At 44.7% G+C, this 23,103-nt stretch overlaps 1 protein-coding gene across 2 annotated transcripts in view; it reads right to left on the minus strand.

The window, feature by feature from the left end:
- The window catches only part of NDUFAF5 (NADH:ubiquinone oxidoreductase complex assembly factor 5), a 74,659-nt gene that overhangs the window by 14,532 nt on the left and 37,024 nt on the right, over positions 1-23,103 (minus strand). For both annotated transcript variants that reach the window (XM_073628252.1, XM_073628254.1), the window contains exons 7-8: positions 21,575-21,614; positions 17,481-17,678 (exon numbers count right to left, since the gene is read on the minus strand). In XM_073628252.1, coding sequence (XP_073484353.1) covers positions 17,481-17,678; positions 21,575-21,614 — 238 coding nt within the window. The remainder of the gene's footprint in view (positions 1-17,480; positions 17,679-21,574; positions 21,615-23,103) is intronic.

Genomic DNA, 23,103 nt, shown 5'->3' on the forward strand with positions numbered 1-23,103 from the left:
TGTGTTCTGACAGGGGGACGCCCCAAACCCCCCCCCCCCCCTCGTCAGAACACACCAATCAGCGCTCTCTGCCAGAGTACTGATCAGGAGGCGGTCGGATTCTGGTTTTCCAGCATGCGCGGCCGTCTTCTGTCAGACAGACTGACATACACACGGGTAGAATGTCGGACATTTTTTTTTGAACTGGCTAATGTCTCCTGAAATCTACCATAAATGGGGAAAAACAACCAAGTATATAGTGGCACTGAACAAACTATACACAAGTGAATGAAATATGGAAAATTCAAATAAAAGTCAAAATAAAACATTTCAAACACCCAGTGAATGAAAGTGCATAATTATAAAAACAGTCCATAATAAAATGTGTCCAAATCTGGATGAAAATATAAAATTGATAATCCATGATAAACAGTCAATTGATTGACTCTCCCTTATTAGGAGTTCATTGGGACATTAGATTTATTCCGATAGGTACTTTATAATTTGGGGGTTCATTATATGGGAGACCATTATCTATTAAACATTATACTATTAATGTCAGTAGGTGGTTTAGGATCCACCAATGATTGTGGAAATACCTGATGGAGGTGGGATTCTGGTTTTATATCTATATACATATTGTGCATTTTTATATTTTTTATATTCTTCGTTGTATTTGAATCATTACACATGGCAGTGTTGTCTGTTACTATGTCATATATACTCTGTGCCTTAGACTGTGTGGTGGAAGCTATGAATATCTGAGACGCGGGAACATTATTCAAGCGGGTGAGTGATTATCCCGTATTTGCATATGTGGCTGTATAAAAATATGGTTGCTGTGCCCTGCAGCCAATCCCAGGACGTAGTCGTAATGACAAATCGCGTCGGGACGTGGCTGCACGGCAACCGGAAGTGACATTCACGCAAGCCCGGAAGCGACGTTCTGTCTGGATTAGCTTGCTGGTCGGAGGTACGGAGTTCATCATTGGGTCCGCTGTGACTATGAAAAAAGTGGCTTCTGATCACTATATCAATGCGTTTTTGTATGACCTGCTTGTAAGTGCAATACCATTAGGCCTTTGTGGTTTTTAATAAATTACTTTTTATCATACGTCATTGCACTATTGGAGTTCACTTTTCCTTTGCATATTTATGGCAATCTCTTTAGATGTTTGGATAGAATGATGGGATATCTACAACCCTGAGGGGTACAATGCTGTTTTTGCCGAACATGAGAGTGTGAAGCAATAATTGTTGGCGGGTGTACATCCTATAGGGGAAGTGGAGACACGTCTAGTTGTCACTTGGTGTGGTGTGGAATCACTCAGTCAATTGACTGTTTATCATGGATTACCAATTTTATATTTTCATCCAGATTTGGACACATTTTATTATGGACTGTTTTTTATAATTATGCACTTTCATTCACTGGCTGTTTAATTGTTTTATTTTATTTAAATTTTCAATGTTTCATTCACTCATGTATTGTTTTTTCAGGTGCCACTATTTACCTGATCATTTTTCCTCATTTATGGTAGATGTGTTTTATGCTAATTCTTTTTTTAAGTGGCAGCTATATTTAGAATTCATTATCGATTCACTTATATTCTTTAGCGCAGATCTGGGGAAGTGTGTTATTTTGGTATCTTTTTTGAGTCTTTGCACTATATAGTTGATGGTAAATGTTAAGTAGAGTGTACAATCAGATTGCTTACAAGAAAAAGAGAGATATGGAAGGCGCGCACACCTAGTGCATTACCAAAGATAATTTAATAATAAAAATGTTTTATATAAAATTGGGTACTCAAAAAATGCAACTGACAAAAGGCCATAAAAAACAATGCATGGACATGCACAGAACACGGGGTACAGCTAACACATTTTCAGGGGCGCATCCCCTTCCTCAGAGCTGGATTGTTTAGTGTAGAGTTACCTTTAGAGAAACTTCCTCTCAATTTCTGTTGGATTGTACTGGAAATAAATGTAATTCCCTCTAATGGGACGATGGAAGGGCTTTTAAACATTACCTACTTCATCTAAGATGAAAAAATGGCTTTAGAAATGCTTTAAAATAAAAATCAGTTTCTAGAAAATAAGTAGAGATTTCCTGTCACAGCATTTGTGGATATGAGTGAAAAAAAAAAAGCAGTAAACATACAGTCAGGTCCATAAATATTGGGACATCGACACAATTTGAATCTTTTTGGCTCTATACACCACCACAATGGATTTGAAATTAAACGAACAAGATGTGCTTTAACTACAGACTTTCAGCTTTAAATTTGAGGGTATTTACATCCAAATCAGGTGAACGGTGTAGGAATTACAACAGTTTGTACATGTGCCTCCCACTTTTTAAGGGACCAAAAGTAATGGGACAGATTAACAATCATCCATCAAACTTTCACTTTTTTAATACTTGGTTGCAAATCCTTTGCAGTCAATTACAGCCACCGGTTTCATTTCAATTACAGCTCGGTTTCATCCCTGGTGATGCTCTGCCAGGCCTCTACTGCAACTGTCTTCAGTTCCTGCTTGTTCTTGGGGCATTTTCCCTTCAGTTTTGTCTTCAGCGAGTGAAATACATGCTCAATCGGATTCAGGTCAGGTGATTGACCTGGCCATTGCATAACATTCCACTTCTTTCCCTTAAAAAAACTCTTTGGTTGCTTTCACAGTATGCTTCAGGTCATTGCCCATCTGTGAAGCGCCATCCAATGAGTTCTGAAGCATTTTTCTGAATATGAGCAGATAATATTGCCCGAAACACTTCAGAATTCATCCTGATGCTTTTGTCAGCAGTCACATCATCAATAAATACTAGGGTTGTCCCGATACCGATACTAGTATCGGTATCGGCACCGATACCGAGCATTTGCCCAAGTACTTGTACTCGGGCAAATGCTCCCGATGCCTCCCCCGATACCTGAACTGTCAGCTGTGATCGGCGCGTGGGGGAGTTACAAGATTCTCCCCCAGCGGCTTTCACCAGCTTTAGTGACAGACAGCGGTGATCGCTCACAGCTGACTGTCACTGCATCCTCCTCCGTGCCCCCTCCGTTCCTCTGTCCCTCTCAGCTGTCCCCTCCGTTCTGCTCTTATCTGTCCCCTTCGTTCTCCCCCTCAGTTCCTCCGTCCTCCCCCTCCTCCTTCCTTTGTGTATGGATAGAGTCAGCTGACTCTGTCCATTCACATAACTGAAACATTGTAATCTCCTGTGATACCCTTCTCTTTCCATCACTCTGGTACAAGTTGATCTTGGTCTCATCTGTCCATAGGATGTTGTTCCAGAACTGTGAAGGCTTTTTTAGATGTTGTTAGGCAAACTCTAATCTGACCTTCCTGTTTTTGAGGCTCACCAATGGTTTACATCTTGTGATGAACCCTCTGTATTCACTCTGGTGAAGTCTTCTCTTGATTGTTGACTTTGACACACATACACCTACCTCATAGTTACATAGTTAGGTTGAAAAAAGACACAAGTCCATCCAGTTCAACCATAAAAAAAACAAAAACAAAAAAACAAAACAAAAAAAATATCGTACATTCCAATATACCCAATTCTATACCCACGGTTGATCCAGAGGAAGGCAAAAAACCCCAGCAGAGCGTGCTCCAATTTGCTACAGCAGGGGAAAAATTCCTTCCTGATCCCCCAAGAGGCAATTGGATTTTCCCTGGATCAACTTTACCTATAAATGCTAGTACCCAGTTATATTCTGTACATTTAGAAAAGTATCCAGGCCTTTCTTAAAGCAATCTACTGAGCTAGCCAGAACCACCTCTGGTGGGCGTCTATTCCACATTTTCACAGCTCTTACTGTGAAGAAACCTTTCCGTATTTGGAGATTAAATGTCTTTTCCTCCAGTCGTAAAGAGTGCCCCTGTGTTGACCGTAAAATGAATAACTCAACACCAAGTTCACTATATGGAACCCTTATATATTTGAACATGTTGTTCATATCCCCCCTTATTCTCCTCTTTTCAAGAGTGAATAAATTCAGTTCCTCTAATCTTTCCTCATAGCTGAGCTCCTCCATGCCTCTTATCAGTTTGGTTGCCCTTCTCTGCACTTTCTCCAGTTCCCTGATATCCTTTTTTGAGAACTGGAGCCCAAAACTGAACTGCATATTCCAGATGAGGTCTTACTAATGATTTGAACAGGGGCAAAATGATATCTCTCTCTCTGGAGTCCATACCTCCTGGAGAGTGTTCTTGATCTGACCAACTGTTGTGTAGGGTGTTTTCTTCACCAGGGAAAGAATTCTTCATCCACCACAGTTGTTTTCCGTGGTCTTCCGGGACTTTTGGTGTTGCTGAGCTCACCGATGTGTTCTTTCTTTTTAACCACTTGCCTACCAGGCACGAACATTTCCTGCCCAAGACAGGCGGGCGGCAAATGGTTAAGGATGTTCCAAACAGTTGAGAATTGACAGCAACAGATTCCAAATGCAAATAGCACACTTGAAATGAACTCCGGACCTTTTATCTTCTCCTTGTAAATGGGATAATGAGGGAATAACACACACCTGGCCATGGAACAGCTGAGCAGCCAACTGTCCCATTACTTTTGGTCCCTTAAAAAGTGGAAGGCACATATACAATCTGTTGTAATTCCTACACCGTTCACCTGATTTGGATGTAAATACCCTCAAATTAAAGCTGAAAAATAGAATAACCTATTAATGAAAAACAATGAATTCCATATATCACAAGTCCTTCGACAAAGTGTAATAGACTTGATAAGTGACAACCAAAAGTCTAAATAGCCGATGGCAAAAAGGCAGGTGATGTAGTGTCCAGTTGTGTATATACACGGATGCAACAACTCAGGGTGATGGATTTCCAGGTGTTGACAAAGGATATGTTGATTGGTGCATGAAAACAACATCAATGGATAAGTGATAAGTGCATGCTCTTACCGGATCCGGTGGACTCCACTGTCAGCGACATGGAGTCTTGAAAGCAGTGTGCCACACAGGGCAGATATGGAGATATCCAGGCAGTTGGAACCTCAGTAACGGACTCAGTAGGAACTCCAGGGATCTGACCTCTAAGACTTCAATCCAGAGTGACGACTGACCTTGGTGATCCCTGGAGTTCCTACTGAGCTTTCAAGACTCCATGTCGCTGACAGTGGAGTCCACCGGATCCGGTAAAAGCATGCACTTATCAATTATCCATTGATGTTGTTTTCGTTTGATGTTGTTTTCATGCACCAATCAACACATCCTTTGTCAACATAGGCAGAGACTTTCAGAGCTGTTCTGTGAGTAGAGCAGCTTTCTGCTAATCTATTTATAGCACCCTTCCCCACACAGCCTGGTTTTATCATGTGTCGGAGAACTTGCCACGAAAAATTAAGTCAGACTTTTAAAAGGCTTCATATTAGGACACTTGCCGGTCCAGGGAGCCCGCGTTGTTGGCACCCAAGGCGATCTTCGGATCGGCTGTCGGGTGCAGCCGCCACCATTCCTGGTAAGGGAACCCGGCAGTGAAACCTTTCGGCTTCACAGCTGGTTCCATACTGCGCGTGCGTGAAGCACGCTGCGCTTTCTAAATGGCCCGGCAGCAGAGGAAGGAGGAGGGGGGTCGTCTCTGAAAGTGGGGAATGGAACCTGTCAAAAAGGTACCTGCCCCCCCCCCTCCCCCCTGAAAGGTATCGGAGGAGGGAGGAGACAGAAAAGCATAAGTTTTTGGGTGGAACTCCGCTTTAAGTTAGCAATGCATTAAAATTGACCCGACATGTTGTTTGCCAGGCTTTACCACTCCTTAAATGCTTCCATTGATGTCAATGTAAATGCACTGCAAACATCTTTATGGTGTTTACAGTAGGGATGCACCAATACCGATACAAGTATCGGTGCCGATACCAAGCATTTGAGCGAGAATCCGCGCTCGCCCAACTGCTCACGATAAAGAAACCAATACTATGTGGTGCGATTTGCGTCAATACAAAATAAATGGGCGCAAATCGCACTACAAAGAATTGCATGTGATATGAACAGGAATGCGGTGTGATTCCTGTCTTAATGGCATGCAATTTCCCCCACACCGCGCGCGTGTATATATACATACAAAGGGCCATCCCATCAGGTTAAAAGATGTTTGAACTCACAGTACATATCTGGTAGCAAATCAGGACCGCTGGAGGTGCTCACAGGGCTGGAAGAGATAGAGGCGGTCCACCCCAAGCTGACATCACTTCTGCCCTATACCCCCGGAGTCCCGGAACTTCTCCTCCAGCGGTCCTGATTTGCTATCAGACATGTACTGTGAATTCTAACATTGTTTAATCTGACTAGATGGCGCTTTAATCCCTTTGTATATACACACACAAGCAATGCGGGAAATCAAATGCGATTCGGACAGGAATCGCACTGCATTCCTGTTCAAATCACATGAGATTCTTTGCAGTGCAATTTGCAACATTTTTTGTATTGACGCAAACCGCACAGCAAAGTATCAGTACTCGGTTTTGGCGAGTACCTGACCAAAAATATCGGTACTCGTATTCGCCAATTAATTTTTGTTTATCGGCGCAACCCTAGTTTACAGCATATTTCAGATGCGTTTAGAAAGTGTTACTAGCCCAGATGAGAAGACAAAAATCCATACAATAGAAAACCAACACAGAGGATGCATCTGGCAAGCGTTTTTTTACCACAACGCAAACACATAAACATGTGCTATTAACGTGTATTAAAGCAGTTTTAAACCAAACAGAAAACATTTATCATATTCCAGCTTACGAGTTTTTAGATGTGACGGCTGCATTCGTTTTCTTTTTTAAGCTTTTTTTTAACCAGCCAGTAAGTCTGTTGTTTTTCAAAAGCACAAGCTCTCTACCAGATGTATCAGTTACAGGGATGAGACAAGCCATTTAACACTGGCAGGGATGCTTACAAAGATCAGCTTTTATTTATGTAAAACCTTTATCCCAAAAGGTAATAAAATGTTGCTGTAACTGATCATAAAGTATTAGGCCTCACGCACACTGGATGATTTGCTGTTGTTAGGGGCGTCTGGCTTTTTTTTTTCTGCCTCTAAATACCTCTGCATGTTAGCCTATGTGCCTATGCATGCACAGGGGTTGCTTTACTAAGGGCAAATAGACTGTGCACTTTGCAAGAGCAGTTGCTCCAAAACGTAGTAAATGAGCAGCTCTGCTAACTTTCATCATGCGATCAAAAATGCTATTTTTTTTAATCTTCCTTGCACATGATTGGGTATTCTTTGCAAAGTGAAGCCTTACCTCACGTACTAAAGTCTGGAGCAACTGCACTTGCAGAGTGCACAGTCCATTTGCCTTTAGTAAATCAACCTCATAAGAATTTAGAGGCAGAAAACCCCCCACTGCCAGCATGCCCAGGAGCAGCGGCGTTTCGGGAAAAAAACAAAACGCTTGATGCAAGAAAATGCGTGTTAACACTAGATGCGTCAAGTGCTTGAAAATCAATTTTCTTCAATGGCCAGAATAAATAATTATTCTGGACAATGAAATAAAGAGTTTGACGCGCCTAATCGCATCTAGACACGTTTAAATGAGTCCAGAGTTTTTTTCTGTCAAGACACTCTTGCCAGGAGCAAAGGCATCTAGGAGAGATGGGCAAATGCTCTGTGTGTCTGAGGTCTTAGCTGGAGTTTGGATTTAATTTGTTAGTGTATCTAAATCTGCTGGTACATCTAACACTCCCCTCCCCCTCAGACAGGCAATTCTGTTGTTAAAAGGTGTCTCTGTTGCTTCTTCACCCAGAATGCAGGCACACTAAGAACACTGGGGCCACCCGTGCATTACCGCTGCTTAAGCGGCACTTTTGCACCGCTTTTAAGTCGCTAGCGGCACGCTTTTATCCCAAAAAAAGGGGTTAAAAACTCCTGTGCTGCGGCGCTTCCGAAGCGCTTATCATTGCAATGGGCAGGGGTGTTTTCAGAGCACTGTATACAGCACTTCCAAATCGCCCCAAAGATGCTGCTTGCAGGACTTTTTCTAACGTCCCGCAAAGCGCACCGCCCGGCTGTGAAAGCACCCATTGTAATGAATGGGAGGCAGTTTTCAGGCACTTTACAGGTGCTATTTCTTTCGCTAAGACGCCTGAAAACTGCCTCCGTGTGAAAGGGGTCTAATACAGGAGGTGTGCTACTGGCCAGATCCCCAGGTGAAAAGAGAGGGGGTGAAAAGCCTAAAAAAAGAAAATGAATGCAGCCACCACATCTAATGATTGGAGAGCTGGAATGCATTGCATTTTTGGTTTTAGGTTTAATATCGCTCATGTATTAGGTGCTGTAGTAGGCACTTAAATATGTTTGTCTGTCTAAATGAGCCCTAGGAGAACATGTCTAAGTGAGAGCCTAGACAAGGTGTCACATACCTTCCTTAGGTCTTCCAAAACCTCCCTGTTATTTCTACATCCAGATTTCCACGGGATCTGAGAAACACCCTTCTACCAGTCTTTCTGCTGATTTGATTAGCTTCATCCCCTAAAGGTCATATGCATTGTTTCCAGGGTAAGTTAAAGTTGCAGCTGACGAAGGAATTGTAAAATTCCTACATTTTATTCATATTCCCAGCAAGCAGACAATTACAATAACTGGTGCAAAAATGTAAAACCCTCCGAAGGCTGCAAACATCCTAGTCGTCATACTCCTACTGCAAGCAGATAGCACCACCTGTCTGTCATGTGTGGAAGTGCAAGTGACGGGCAGCTTCATGCTCAGGAAGATCCTGCTTTAATGCATCTTAAAATAAAATCTATACTACAAACATGATGTTATGTGAGGGAGGTTATTCAATGAAAAACCTGATGGGGTAACAACCATCTAGCTCCTCTTGGTTCCTTTATCACTGGGGAGGGGGGACTATGCCTTCTAGACAAGAGAAAATATTTTTTTGTTATAGAGTGTTTAGCAACCAATCATTCTTTGCGAATTACTTTATGGTGATAATATGTGTATACACATTTGAAAAATGCCAAAGAATGACAACTCTGTTATAAATATGTAAAGAAGATGTTCTCTCTGTGGCTGCGTGGGTTTCCTCCAGGTACTCCGGTTTCCTCCCACACTCCAAAGACACGCTGGTAGGTTAATTGGCCCTACTATATGTATGTATGCATATAAGTTAGGGACCTTAGATTTTAAGCTCCTTGAGGGCAGGAACTGATGTTAATGTACAATATAAATGTAAAGCGCCTCGTAAATTGACGGTGCTATATAAATAGCTGTAATAAAAATAAATAAGGAAAAAAAGAGTTGAATTCCTGGCACACAATAAAACTAAGGATCCTATCAGCATTCCGATCACAGTTTTTCAACTCTATGGTAGTCTATGAGTAGCTGGAACATGTGTCCATTTACAATCGATTACCGCCGAGTCTTTCTAGGCCCAAAAAACAAAAATAGTCTGCATCCTTTTCAAATTTTTCAGTCCTAAACATGATGGATCGGCAGTAAAAAGATACAGACACACGTCCATTAACATCTGCCTGCCCAAAAGCCTAAAATGTGTCAGTTAAAGTGGAACTATAGTAAAGCATAGCATGCGCAAGCCACGTTGTGCCTTGTGAATGGTCCGACAGTCTCTTGGGACCTGTGACGTGCCCCAAGAGCCTGCATAGAGAGGAGGGGGGAGGCAAACTTTCCCTCCATAGTGCCCCATCATTGGTATTAGTGGGAGGAATAGTGCCTAACTGTTGATAATAGTGGGAGGAATCCTGATAGCTCATACTACATCAAGAGAATGAAATAATTTCTCCTCTGTAGATTGCGGATTTGGAAAAAAGGAAGGCAGAATGACATCCTGATTCAGATGAAAACTGGACACTACCTTAGGCAAAATATCTGGTTGTGGCCACAAAACTGCCCTATCCTGGTGTAAAATCAAATATGGTTCTTTATAGGACAGACCTGTCAATTCCGACACCCTCCTGGCCGATGTCACTGCAACCAAGAAAACTAATTTTCTTGTCAAAAGGACCAAAGGAATCTGCTGAATAGGCTCAAAAGTTTGCCTTTGTAAGACCCTCGGGACTAAATTTAAATCCCATGGGCACAGAGGTGGCCTGACTGGGGGAAGCACACGAACCATCCCCTGTACAAATGTTTGTACTAAGGAGTGAGCAGCAATAGGCCTCTGAAAAAATAATGGCTAAGGCCGAAATTTGATCTTTGATTGTACTCAAAGACAGATTCATTTCCACCCCTTTTTGCAAAAATGCCAGAATTCTCCAGATGATATATCTTCGGGGATGCCATCTCCTGGGCTCACACCAGGCAATGTAGGATTTCCAGACTCTATAGTAGATACTCCTAGAGACTGGCTTCCTAGCATTTAACATGGTAGACACTACTGGCGCAGAGATGCCCCGGTCTTTTAAAATCGTGGTTTCGATAGCCAAACCGTTAAATTTAGAGACCGTAAAGCAGGATGGAATATTGGACCCTGCGAGAGCAAAACTGGAAGGAGTGGAAGAACCGATGGGTTTCTCACCGCCAACATTACAATTTGTGCGTACCAAGTCCTTCTGGGCCAGGCTGGAACTACTAGAAACACCGGCTTTCTCTCTTCCCGGATCCTGCGCAGTAGCCTTGGCAACAGCCGGATTGGAGGGAAGGCACAGATCAGAGAGAACTGACCCACGGAATTACTAAGGTATCTGCCTCTAATGCAAGCTGGGTCCCTAGTTCTGGACACAAAACGGTCTAGTTTCCAGTTGAACCTGCATGCCAGCAGGTCTACATGCGGAACCCCTCATCGACGGCAGATCAACAAAAAGATTTTGGGATTAGGGACCTCTCCCCTGGAAACATTTGCTGGCAACGCAGAAAGTCCACCTGCCAATTTTCCACTCCCGGAATAAACACTGCTGATAGGAATGGAACAAATTTTTCTGCCCAGGTCAGCATGCGATCCACTTCCTTCTGGGCTGTCTGACTCATGGTGCCTCCCTGGTGATTGATATATGCCACAGCCGTGGTGTTGTCGGACTGGACCCTCACAGTACATCCCTGTAGTCTGGAAGTCCAGAAGCTTAGAGCCAAGCGAGCTGCCCGAATCTCCAAAATGTTGATGGGCAAACTCCTCTCCTTCCAGGACCACCCTCCCTGGACTGTGACCTCCTCTAGGACTGTCCCCCATCCAGAGAGACTGGCATCTGTCGTCACCACCCTCCAGAGCACAGGTAAAAAAGACTTTACTTTTTCCAGATTCTTGGCTATCATCCACCAACTGAGACTCTGACGCACTTTCAGCTAACGAGACATGTGCCAATCCAGAGCCTGGACAGTCTTGTGACAGACAGACAAAATGTTGTTCTGTAGTGGTCTGGAGTGGAATTGTGCTTAAGGGACTGCTTCAAATGAAGACACCATTTTCCCCAGTAGCCTCATGCACAAGCGAATGGAGGGATATTTTCTCCCCTTTATGACCTGGATGAGGTTTTTCATGGCTCTGACCTTCAGTGGTGGCAAAAATACTTTTGCCTTTACCGTGACTAATATCAACCCCAGATACTCTAGGCACTGAATCAGCTGCAGGGCCAATTTTGACCAGTTCAGAACCCAACCCAGGCGTTACAAGAACTGAACCGCCGGGTTACATTCTGCCCCAGGTCTTGAACCATTTGATCTATCAATAATAGAACATCCAGGATTCCTGCAACCGATATACCCTGAGCTCTTAGAATTGCCAACATTGGAGTTAGTACCTTTGTGAATACACAAGGTGCCATGGCTAACCCCAAGGGCAGCACCACAAACTGAAATCGGTGGTTGCCTACTGCGAATCGCAGAAACCTTTGATGGGATCTGCAGATTGGCACATGTAGGTATGCATCCTTGATGTCAAAAAATTGGATGGATGCCAAAAATTCCTTTCCGTGCAATGAAGCTACGATTGACCGAATTGACTCCATCCGAAAGGAGCGAATGTCTAGAAAATGATTCAGAGCCTTGAGATCCAGAATAGGCCTCAAATCTCCATTTGGCTTTGGGACTATAAAAAGATTTGAGTAAAAGCCCCTGAACCTCTCGCTGGCTGGAACCTCTGAAATCACTCGTTGTGACCTTAGATGATCTATTGCCTGAAAAAAGGACTTTCTTTACTGGATCTGTGGGGGCGTTGGACCATAAGAACCGAGAGGGGGGAAGGAATTCTATTTTGTACCCCTAATGCCCTGTACACACAATCGGACATTGATTGGACATTCCGACAACAAAATCCATGGATTTTTTTTCCGACGGATGTTGGCTCAAACTCGTCTTGCATACACACGGTCGCACAAAGTTGTCGGAAAATCCGATCGTTCTGAACGCGGTGACGTAAAACACGTACGTCGGGACTATAAATGGGGCAGTAGCCAATAGCTTTTGTCTCTTAATTTATTCTGAGCATGCGTGGCACTTTGTGCATTGGATTTGTGTACACACGATCGGAATTTAATCGATCGGATTTTGTTGTCGGAAAATTTTATATCCTGATCTCAAACTTTGTGTGTCGGAAATTCCGGCGGAAAAAGTCCGATGGAGCCCACACATGATCGGAATTTCCGACAATACAAGCCAATCGCACTTTTTCCTTCGGAAAATCCGACCGTGTGTACAGGGCATTAGACACCATAGAAATAACCCACTTGTCTCGGATAACTTCATCCTAGCCGTCTGAGAACTCTAATAGCCTCCCCCCACCCGCATGAGTGGGGGCGCCCCTTCATAATGGGGGTTTGGGACTGGATTTAGGGGGCCTCTGAGTCCAGGGCTTCTTCTGCCCTTGTCCTTGAGGCTTTCCTCTAGACCCGGATGGCTGAGGCTGTCGAAACTGCCTGAAATTGGAAGTGCTGGGTACTGAAGCACTAGACACCTTAAAGGAAGGTCGTCTGCTCCTTTTCTTAACTGGTAGAAGCGCACTTTTACCCCCTGAAATCTTCTGGATAAATGTATCCAGATCTTCTCCAAATAGCCGCTCCCTGTGAAACCAGCTAATAATCTTTTGCAGGATAACTCCGCAGACCAGTTTTTTAACCAAAGAATCCTGCGCATATGTACTTGATAGAGGGGTAAACCGGGGCACCAGTTGTATGGAATCTTTAAGAGCATCTACTGTGAAGCATAAGGCACGAGGTAACTCTGCAAATTCCTCAGCAGACACCCCCTGATCAGGGACCCTCTTAGCTACACGCTTAACCTGGTCCTTTAAAGACTGACAGATACCTATAGCTGCTACAACTGGTTGTGCAGCAGACCCAGTAATAGCAAATGAAGCCCTTAAAAAAGACTCCAATTTCTTATCCGCTGGATCTTTAAACACCTGGGCATTAACTACAGGACTGGTAAGACTCTTATCCACAGAAGAAATGGCAGCGTCCATCAATGGCATACTCCATTTCCTTATAAACTTTTCCTCCATAGGATACAAAAGTGCAAACCTTTTAGGAGGAATAAAAAGCTTATCAGGGTGATCCCAGTCAGCATACACAATTTGCTCTAGCAACGGATGCAAGGGGAAGGCCTCAGGGACCTCTACAGGCGGCAATTTAAATCCTGATCAGACCATCTCCGTGAGGAACTTAACAGTCTCTGGGATTGAGAGGCTGAAAACGATTCTTCAGAACCTGACTCCTCAGAAGTGGAGTCCGTAGCCTGACCTTTCTCCCGGTAATTTACTGCCACTTCTTCCACATCTTCTGCCCAATCCTGTTCCAATGCAGGTGGGTGCTCAGGTGAAGGGGATCTATCCCATTTCCTTCCACCTTGGGAAGCTGAAGCAATTATACCCGCTATCTTTCCCTCCAGCCTAGCTAAAGTTGTCCTTTGTGACATAGGTTGAGGCAGAAGCATTAGCTGTCGCTACAATGCCTGACAACTGTAATGGCTCAGACTGGCCAGTTGCCTCAGGTCTTTCAGGAGAGTTAAATACAGCAGATATATGGCTAGAATCCTTCACAACTGATGTTGGCGCACTCGCGCCCCTTCCTGCTGTGCCTCCTCCACTTCTCTCTCCAGGAAGACATGCCTGAGACAAAAAAACTTGAGGTATCAATCCCCCCCCCCCCCCTTTATGCACTCAATCGTCCTTCAAAATACTGCACCCAGTCTTTGCGGTACACAGCTCTTACAGGATCAGCAGTGCCCTGGTCCATCCACCCACAGTGACTCACGTGCCCAGCTGGCGCCGCTCTGTGTCGCTTCCAGCCTGCTCACAGGAGCATCAGCCTGGGAACACCTCCTAAATAAGGCTGCTTCCGACCCTACTGCGCATGTCCAGCGTTCACGTTCTTACCATGTGTGCCCTTGTAGCGTCCCGCACACCTCTCGCATCCCTCCCACGTGCGTGCTATCTTGCACGGTCGTCGCGTCATTCCCGTGCGCGCCCACTATAGCCGCATAAATAGCGGCGGGAAAGGGCCACCAAAGGTGCCAGAGTAGAAACTAGGTGTGCGGGCCGGGGGATCCGCCGCCTCCTGCTGGGTTTAACCAGGATGGAAGCCTCCACACGAGAGCCCCCGCTGGATCCGCGACATCACTGCCCCAAGTGGATAGAGCAAACATGACACCTGGTCTCACACACAAAAGTAAGATGCTGTGCATTCTTTATGTTTAATTTTTTTTTATTTACGGTTTGAGCAAGTGCAAAAGAGAAGAGTTTTAAAACACTTACCAATCCCGCCGCAGTACTCTGCTTAAAAAGCTAGACTCCAATCTTCCCCCATCACGGCAGGGTTCTGTCTCTGGGACCTTCAAGGACCGTGTCCCCTTGAATTTGGGGCCACTCCCTTGGACCTGTAGAGCACCCTGCAGGATCTTACCAAGGGTCCGGATCCCAGGGTCTAGTGCCCAAAGGGTCACATTACAGGCAATACCTCGTAGTCTTCTATGTAATCGAGGTTCAGGTACCATCCATTTTAGTGTATCACCGTCCGGATGGATCCGATTATATAGTCCCTTAAATCCTTCAGGATCTGTTTCCAGGACCATTCTATTAGCTAGATCATGGAGGGCTTCTCCAACCATGACCATCACCTTACAAGACACTGGCGAAAAAACTGAGGTATTTCCTGTGTAGGAGGGGTTATATAGGGGAGGACTTCCTGTCTTTTTGATTTGCCAGTGTCCATTCACCTATAGGGGGCATATAACACAATTAGTTATTATGGATGCTTTGTGTCCCGTGATGTAGATAAAAAAAAAAAAAAGTATTGTAACAGACATCAATGCGCTTGAAGCTCAGCTTTAAAGACATAGTTCACCTTTACCAAAAAACTGCCTATGCAGGTAAGGGGTGTCTGTAGATAAAAACAAACTGTGCAGCTCTGACTAAAGTTAAATAATGACCTTGTCATAGGTGTAAGACATTTACATTACACACAAATTGCAACAACCCCTGGCTTATAACTGACCTTTACAGCAAGGAAGGGCGAAGCATGTCAAAAAACAACAAACAGAAATTCTCAACTTACCAGCCAGGCTGCAACAAACCGAATTGCCCTAACAGTTCACATACATGCGTAAGCTGCAGTAGCCACGCCACAGCACCCCAGTGTACTACAATCCTAACTTTGAGAGTCTCCTAAGTTGGAGCACATATATAATAATGGACAGATTAAGGGCAGGTACTCCTGGAGGGAGCCCACCGTCATGGGTATAAGGACACACTGGACACCCAGCAGTAGCACAATCGCAGCAAAGGTATCCAGTGCGCCCCTCATGACGCCTGACTGAAATACTTCCAGGACACTGCTAGGACGTTGCTAAGATAGGCCTAGTCATTTACTGCTCATCTCCACCATCACAGGATGAGCTCTGTCTCTGATTCTAACCCCTTCATATGCACTTTCTCTCCCCTGATTCAGTAGCTCTGTGCTCAGCATCTGAGAGCTCACTTCTGGGATGGAACTCATCCAGATTGCTTAACATCCCACATTCCTCCACAGCATCCTCCTAAACATTACAAAGTAGGGAGAGCATGTAAAGATTTTTAAGCAAGCAAAGAGCACTTAAAAAGGTAACCAGTAATTCTTAAATATAGGTATGTTAATGGTGAAGTTAATGTTCTACCAATTTGGCTGCAAAAGTGGAAATGCAATTTAAAGAATATACTGTATCAATCCAGAGACTCCATTGTACTATATCAAGCCGACTAGACTATACACCTATGTTTCCCTTTAACCACTTCAGCTCCTTCCTGACCAGGCCATTTTTTGCGATATGGCATTGCGTTGCTTTAACTGACAATTGCGCGGTCGTGCGACATGTACCCAAATAAAATTAACGTCCTTTTTTTTCCCACAAACAGAGCTTTCTTTTGGTGCTATTTGAGCACCTCTGCAGTTTTAATGTTTTGAGCTATAAACAAAAAAAGACATACTATTTTGAAAATAAAATAACAGTATTTTTTACTTTGTGCTATAAAACATTCTCAAAAAAAAAAAAATCAAATTTCTTCATCAATTTAGGCCAATTTGAATTCTGCTACATATTTTTTGAAAAAAAAATCCCAAAAAGCATATATTGATTGGTTTGCGTAAAAGTTATAGCGTCTACAAACTATGGGAAAGATTTAAGGACTTTTTATTTTTCTTTAATGTTTTTACTAGTAATGGCGTCGATTAGCGATTTTCAGCAGGACTGCGACATTGCAGCAGATAAATCTGACACTTAGTGACACTTTTTGGGGACCAGTGACACTAATACAGTGATCTGTGCTAAAAACAATGCACTGTCACTGTATAAATAACACTGGCAGGGAAGGGGTTAACATCAGAGGCGATCAAAGGGTTAACTGTGTTCCCTGAGAGTATTTTCTTACTGTGTGGGGGACGGATGCACTCGAGGAAGAGAGACATCTGTGTTCTTGATTAGCAGGAATCACAGATGTCTCTCTTCCTGTCTGACAGAAGGAAACAAGGCAGACCCACTGATTTACTCCTGCTGTGTCCAATCGCAGCGGGAGCCCCAGAACCGTGCATGAGAATCACGTACAGGTATGTGATTTTGCGCTTCAGGGCCGCCCTGCCACAGAAAATGTACGTGGGGCAGTCCTTAAGTGGTTAACGTGCTTCTAAAGGCTAAAAGTTTTCTACCGTCATGCATTCTATGCATAAAGGTAAAAGCTCTTCATTATGCAGCCACCCTAATACTTACCCGAGCCAAATTGGGATCCAGCAATATGCACAAGAGTGGCTGCTCTCTTGGGTTTCTGCCTCCTCATTGGCTGAGACACAGCAGCAGGAGCCATTGGTTCTGTCTGCTGTCAATCACAGCCAGCGAGAAGGAAGCGGAGGGCGGGGCCAAGCCCTGTTCTTTGTGTCTTATAAGCACACAGAGTGGGGCTCGGGAGAAAGCATGGTTGCTATGGTGGCACTCAGAGAAGAGGAGGAGCCAGGAGAGCCTTTGGGGGACCCGAGTAGAGGAGGATCGGGGGTTGCTCTGTGCAAAACCATTACACAGAGCAGGTAAATATAATATTAGTTTTTTTAAATACCTTTAATCTCACTTTAACTTACCACAGTCAGCATGTTAAATCCAGCTCTTCCCAGCAGATTGCCTAGGTCATTAACAGCAGTAAATGGAGACACGTGTGGTGAAAAGCCTCCTTCCCTCTCTAATTCAGCCAGCTGTAAGGAGCAGCGGAGTTCATAAAGAGTTTCTCCACCAAACATGGCGCCAATGAACGCTCCATCTTCTTTAAGTACCCGATGGATCTAAGGACAAAGAGAGTTTATTACATATTCCACACTATTTAATAACAGGTTTTCTACATTACAAGTGAGGACTACCCTTCTGTTTTTAAAGAGGGAACTGCGTGGGTCAGAGGTAGCCAACCAGTGGTCCGTGGACCACTGTTGGTCCACGAGAAATTTTGGTGGTCCCTCAGGGGTTCTGTCACAAATCAACATGGTGGCAGATGTATACCGCCCAATGTTGTTTCTAGTGTTGTTGTCAATGCATGCTGATAGACAATACTGTCAGCATGCATTGATATTACTCTGTAGTTTTTGTCTCCTGTAAACTCAGAGGGAGGCGCCAGGAGCAGTACACAGAGTGGAGGGTGAAGGAGGAGGGGACTTCCAATGGCAGAGCTGATCACAGACTGTGGGAGGGAGCATGGAGCTTGAGCACGTGGCTGGATAAGGAGGTGAGATCCAATGATGAGTCTGTGTAAGGCAGCAATGTTATGCAGAGTGCGGGGGTGAAGGGGCGCAGAGGGGGGCAGAGAGCCAGAGCATTGTGTGTATAAGGCAGCAGTATGATCCAGGGGTAGGGGAGCAGAGACGGAGCATTGTGAGTATAAGGCAGAGAGCCAGAGCATTGTGTGTATAAGGCAGTAGTGTGATCCAGGGGGAGGGGGGCAGAGAGCCAGAGCATTGTGTGTATAAGGCAGCAGTATGATCCAGGGGTAGGGGAGCAGAGACGGAGCATTGTGAGTATAAGGCAGTAGTGTGATCCAGGGGGAGGGGGGCAGAGAGCCAGAGCATTGTGTGTATAAGGCAGCAGTGTGATCCAGGGGGAGGGGGGCAGAGAGCCAGAGAATTGTGTGTATAAGGCAGCAGTGTGATCCAGGGGGAGGGGGGCAGAGAGCCAGAGAATTGTGTGTATAAGGCAGTAGTGTGATCCATGGGGAGGTGGGCAGAGAGCCAGAGCATTGTGTGTATAAGGCAGCAGTGTGATCCAGGGGGAGGGGGGCAGAGAGCCAGAGAATTGTGTGTATAAGGCAGCAGTGTGATCCAGGGGGAGCGGGGCAGAGAGACAGAGCATTATGTGTATAAGGCAGCAGTGTGATCCAGGGGGGGGGGGGCAGAGAGCCAGAGAATTGTGTGAATAAGGCAGTAGTGTGATCCAGGGGGAGGGGGGCAGAGAGACAGAGCATTATGTGTATAAGGCAACAGTGTGATCCAGGGGGAGGGAAGCAGAAAGACAGAGCATTGTGTGTATAAGGCAGCGGTGTGATCCAGGGGCAGGGGGGCAGAGAGCCAGAGCATTTTGTGTATAAGGCAGCAGTGTGATCCAGGGGGAGGGGGCAGAAAGCCAGAGAATTGTGTGTATAAGGCAGCAGTGTGATCCAGGGAGAGGGGAGCAGAGAGACGGAGCATTGTGTGTATAAGGCAGCAGTGTGATCCAGGGGGAGGGGAGCAGAGAGACGGAGCATTGTGTGTATAAGGCAGCAGTGTGATCCAGGGGGAGGGGGGCAGAGAGCCGGAGCATTGTGTGTATAAGGCAGTAGTGTGATCAAGGGGGAGGGGGCAGAGAGCGGGAGCATTGTGTGTATAAGGCAGCAGTGTGATCCAGGGGGAGGGGGCAAAGAGACGGAGAATTGTGTGTATAAGGCATGTAAAATTCATGTTAGTGGTCCGCAGGATTCAAAATTGTGAGTTTAGTGGTTTGTGAGGTCCAAAAAATTGGCATCCACTGCACTGGGTGATCTATGTACATTGCAAGGATTTTAACAAACTTTGTAGCAGAACCCAGTGGCGGCTGGTGCTCCAAATTTTTTTGGGGGGCGCAAGCAAACTGAAAAAAAAACATTAATTACAGCTACTATGCCATCAAACGCGGCCACTGTGCCATCAAACGCAGCCACTGTGCCCATCAAACGCAGCCACTGTGTCCATCAAACGCAGCCACTGTGTCCATCAAACGCAGCCACTGTGTCCATCAAACGCAGCCACTGTGTCCATCAAACGCAGCCACTGTGTCCATCAAACGCAGCCACTGTGTCCATCAAACGCAGCCACTGTGTCCATCAAACGCAGCCACTGTGCCCATCAAACGCAGCCACTGTGCCCATCAAACGCAGCCACTGTACCCAAACGCAGCCAATGAGCCCATCAAACGCAGCCACTGTGCCCATCAAACGCAGCCACTGTGCCATCAAATGCGGCACTTACCTGTCTCGGAGCGAGTCAGCGGCGGTCTCCTGCACGTTCTCCATGTCTTTTTCCGTCCTCTCTCAGGCGTCCAATCACAGCGCCTGACATTTCAGCCAATCAGATGACCCATAACAGACCCGGCAACCTGATTGGCTGAGAGGCGGATTCAGTGTTAGCAAAGCGAATTCCTTCGCTTTGCTAACTAACACACAGTTGAGTGAACAGCGAACACACAGCATTGGGCCCGCTGTTCACATTTTTGGGCGCCTATTAGAGCCTATGGCCAAAAAACACCCCCGCTGGTGTAATTCAGATGCCCAGTGCCCGAAAATGGGCTGGACACCTGAATAGGGGTTGTCAGCAGCGACCAGAGATAGATTCATGCAATGCATGGATCTATCTATGGCGATTAGAGCGGTGCAGGAGAGAGGGGGTGGCACTCCTGCGCCCTTTATGGACGCACCGCCACTGGCAAAACCCTACCTGTTTGTGTTTATAAGAAAAAGCTGGGTGTTCTGCTATGTCCTTGGAAGTCTGGCTCCAGAATGGGAGTGTCTGTGTTCCAGCTTAATCAGCTGATGCACTTGCAGTCTTCTAATGAGGAAAGTTTCTGTGTCTGCATCCCTTAACCCTTATAGGAGTATCTTAGCAAAAATGTATTTCTTATTGCAGAGGATGCCTAAAATTTTACATGTATCTTAGTGCAAACCTCTGGAAAAATCAGTGAGCCAATCACACAAGAACAAAATTACATTTCTTGGGAGTTCCCTTAACTAATTAATGAATAAAAAAGTTAATTTTCAAGCAACCTTAAACTTCATTCAGTTTATTTCTAATAGCCAAAAAAAGGTTTGCAAACAATTCATTTTATGCATAAGCATTTTATTAAAGTGGTTGTAAGCATATTTTTTTTATTTTCAGGGAGAAGAAAAACAAAATCAATGGTTTATTACAGCGGGAACCTGTTAAAACTGTCAGGTTTTGTCTATGCCTTCAATGGGGAGATTTCCCCTTAAAGTGGTTGTAAACCTCAGACATGAAATATGAACAAAGCATATCCCTATATAGTATGTACTTGTCTCAATTAAGAGCACTAAGTGTAATTTCTGTCTGCTGCTTCATTCTTCTGTTATCAGCATGAGTCACTTTTGACAATTTTTCATGACACTAAGAGGAAAAAGGTGACGGGATGTATCTCCAGCTGATTGACAGCATTAGCTCTGTTCCTGTGAGCTGTGTGAAGGGGGGTGTGTCTCTTCCCTCCAACCCACTCTCAAAGCTCTCCTCACTGAGCTCTGCAGAGTAACTTCAGCTCTCTGCCCCATTTTTTCAGAGCTCAGACAAGCTTTATAAATTCTGGACTTTGAACAGCTGTAGAGAAGAGAAGACTGCAGATAAACAGGTACAATTTATGTAGGAGGATTTGTTTGATCTCTGTGCATCACTTGTGGCCAGACACTTCACTGGGTACTGTATATGGAAGGGTTTACCATCACTTTCATTTCTGTCCCACACAGGTGGGGTCACTGTCACAGGAAGTGAGGGGAAATCTAACCAATGAAGATTCAAAAAGCAGTAAAAACTTAACAGAGGTTCTGAGCCTTCCTCGCCCTCTCTAAAACTGCAATTAAAAAGTTCTGGCTTAAGTTCAACCAAGTGCTTATTTGGAAGATATCTTCAATAGTAAAATGTCTATTTTATGTGAATCTGTAGCAGACCATATTTCTTACCTCGTGAAAAGCTCTCGGTAAATCATTCACCCAGTGCAAGCTGTAAAACAGAAAAGTGATAATTATACAATGTACGGGTGGACACAGCTCCAGAAATCATTTATAAAACTTCCTGAAAGATGAACTGACTGTATTGTCCACAGCAAGCAGATTCTCTATCCTACATTCTCCTAGTGCAGTACTGGGACACAAATTAAAAAAAGAAATCCGGTTGCTACAGACAACAGAATCAAATGCGGTTTCAGTTTTTGGAAAATGAGGCATCTTGTATCTTAAAACCCAACTCCGGGGAAAGTAAAAAACCCTCCCCCTTGCAATGGGGCACTGGGGCTGGGTCCACACTGCTAGGATTAAATGCTTGTTTTTTTTTGGGGTGGTTTAGGGTTTGTGCCACCAGGGGGAAGTAAAAGCAAGCAATTGAGCCGTGGAGCCACAGTTTTACACCCACCACCCCAACACCCACAGACATGCAACCACGCTGCAGAAATTTAATCACGTCACGTTTGGTGGGCATTACTGCAGCCGAACACAGCCCATGCAAGTCTATGGGGCCGTGCCAAAATAACTTTGTAACCGCGTGCAATGCACGTGACTGCAGCAGGGAGGTGTGGCATTTACAACCTGTTCACAGGAGACCTAAGAGAGAGAGAGACACATGCCTAATATCAACTGCTCTAAATTCCAACTAGAAGAATTATACCTTTCCCATTCCCCTTTGAGTGTATACCAAGGATTTCCATCTATGAGCCTCAGTTGGTCCTCCTCTCGTCCCACACATAGGAGGCCTTCTGAGTCAGAGCCTCTGATCCTACTCAGATAATCACTGTATGTTCTGTCTGAATCAATACTCCATGCTGGGTTCTTCATGATGGCGGTTCCCTGTGATCACGTTGTGCTTTCTGCTTGTGCTTTTATCCAATGGAGTGTGCTATAAGCATCTGATTGCTGTAATTAGTTTTCATATCCTATTTACCCCTGAGGAAGAAGTATCTCTAGTAGACTCCGAAACGCATTGGGTGAAGAATAATTTCTACATATCATCTACTTGTAACTATTGCATCACCAGTAGTGACTGTCATGTATACTCCATTACATATTCTTTTATCTTTGTATCTTTAATAAAATATATGTATTTTTTCTACTTTATTGTTTTGTTATCTAAGTGCCGTTAAAGTCCTACCACAAGGGGAACCCCTTTCTCTGTATATTCACATATTTGGATGTTGGCACTGTAAAACAATCACTGATACTTTTTCATAGACTGTACCTCCATCGTCCAAAGCAAGGCTATGGTCCCTGACTTGGTCTTGAAGGACCATTGGAGTGCAGGGGAGAAGTGGCTGTCAAACCCAATTTAGCAGAACAAAGGAGCCTGATGGAGCGATTTGGATAAGTAAAAGTTCTTCGCTAAGTCCTTAACAGATAAACAAGCAATAAACTCTTGCACTACGGGTGGAGCCCCACTGTAAGGGAGCATTTTCACTTTTACTGATGATCAGATTTGAGGACATGCGATGTGAAGAGATATC

This window comes from Aquarana catesbeiana, linkage group LG04 (genome assembly GCF_042186555.1).
Source record: "Aquarana catesbeiana isolate 2022-GZ linkage group LG04, ASM4218655v1, whole genome shotgun sequence".
Lineage (NCBI taxonomy): Eukaryota > Metazoa > Chordata > Amphibia > Anura > Ranidae > Aquarana > Aquarana catesbeiana.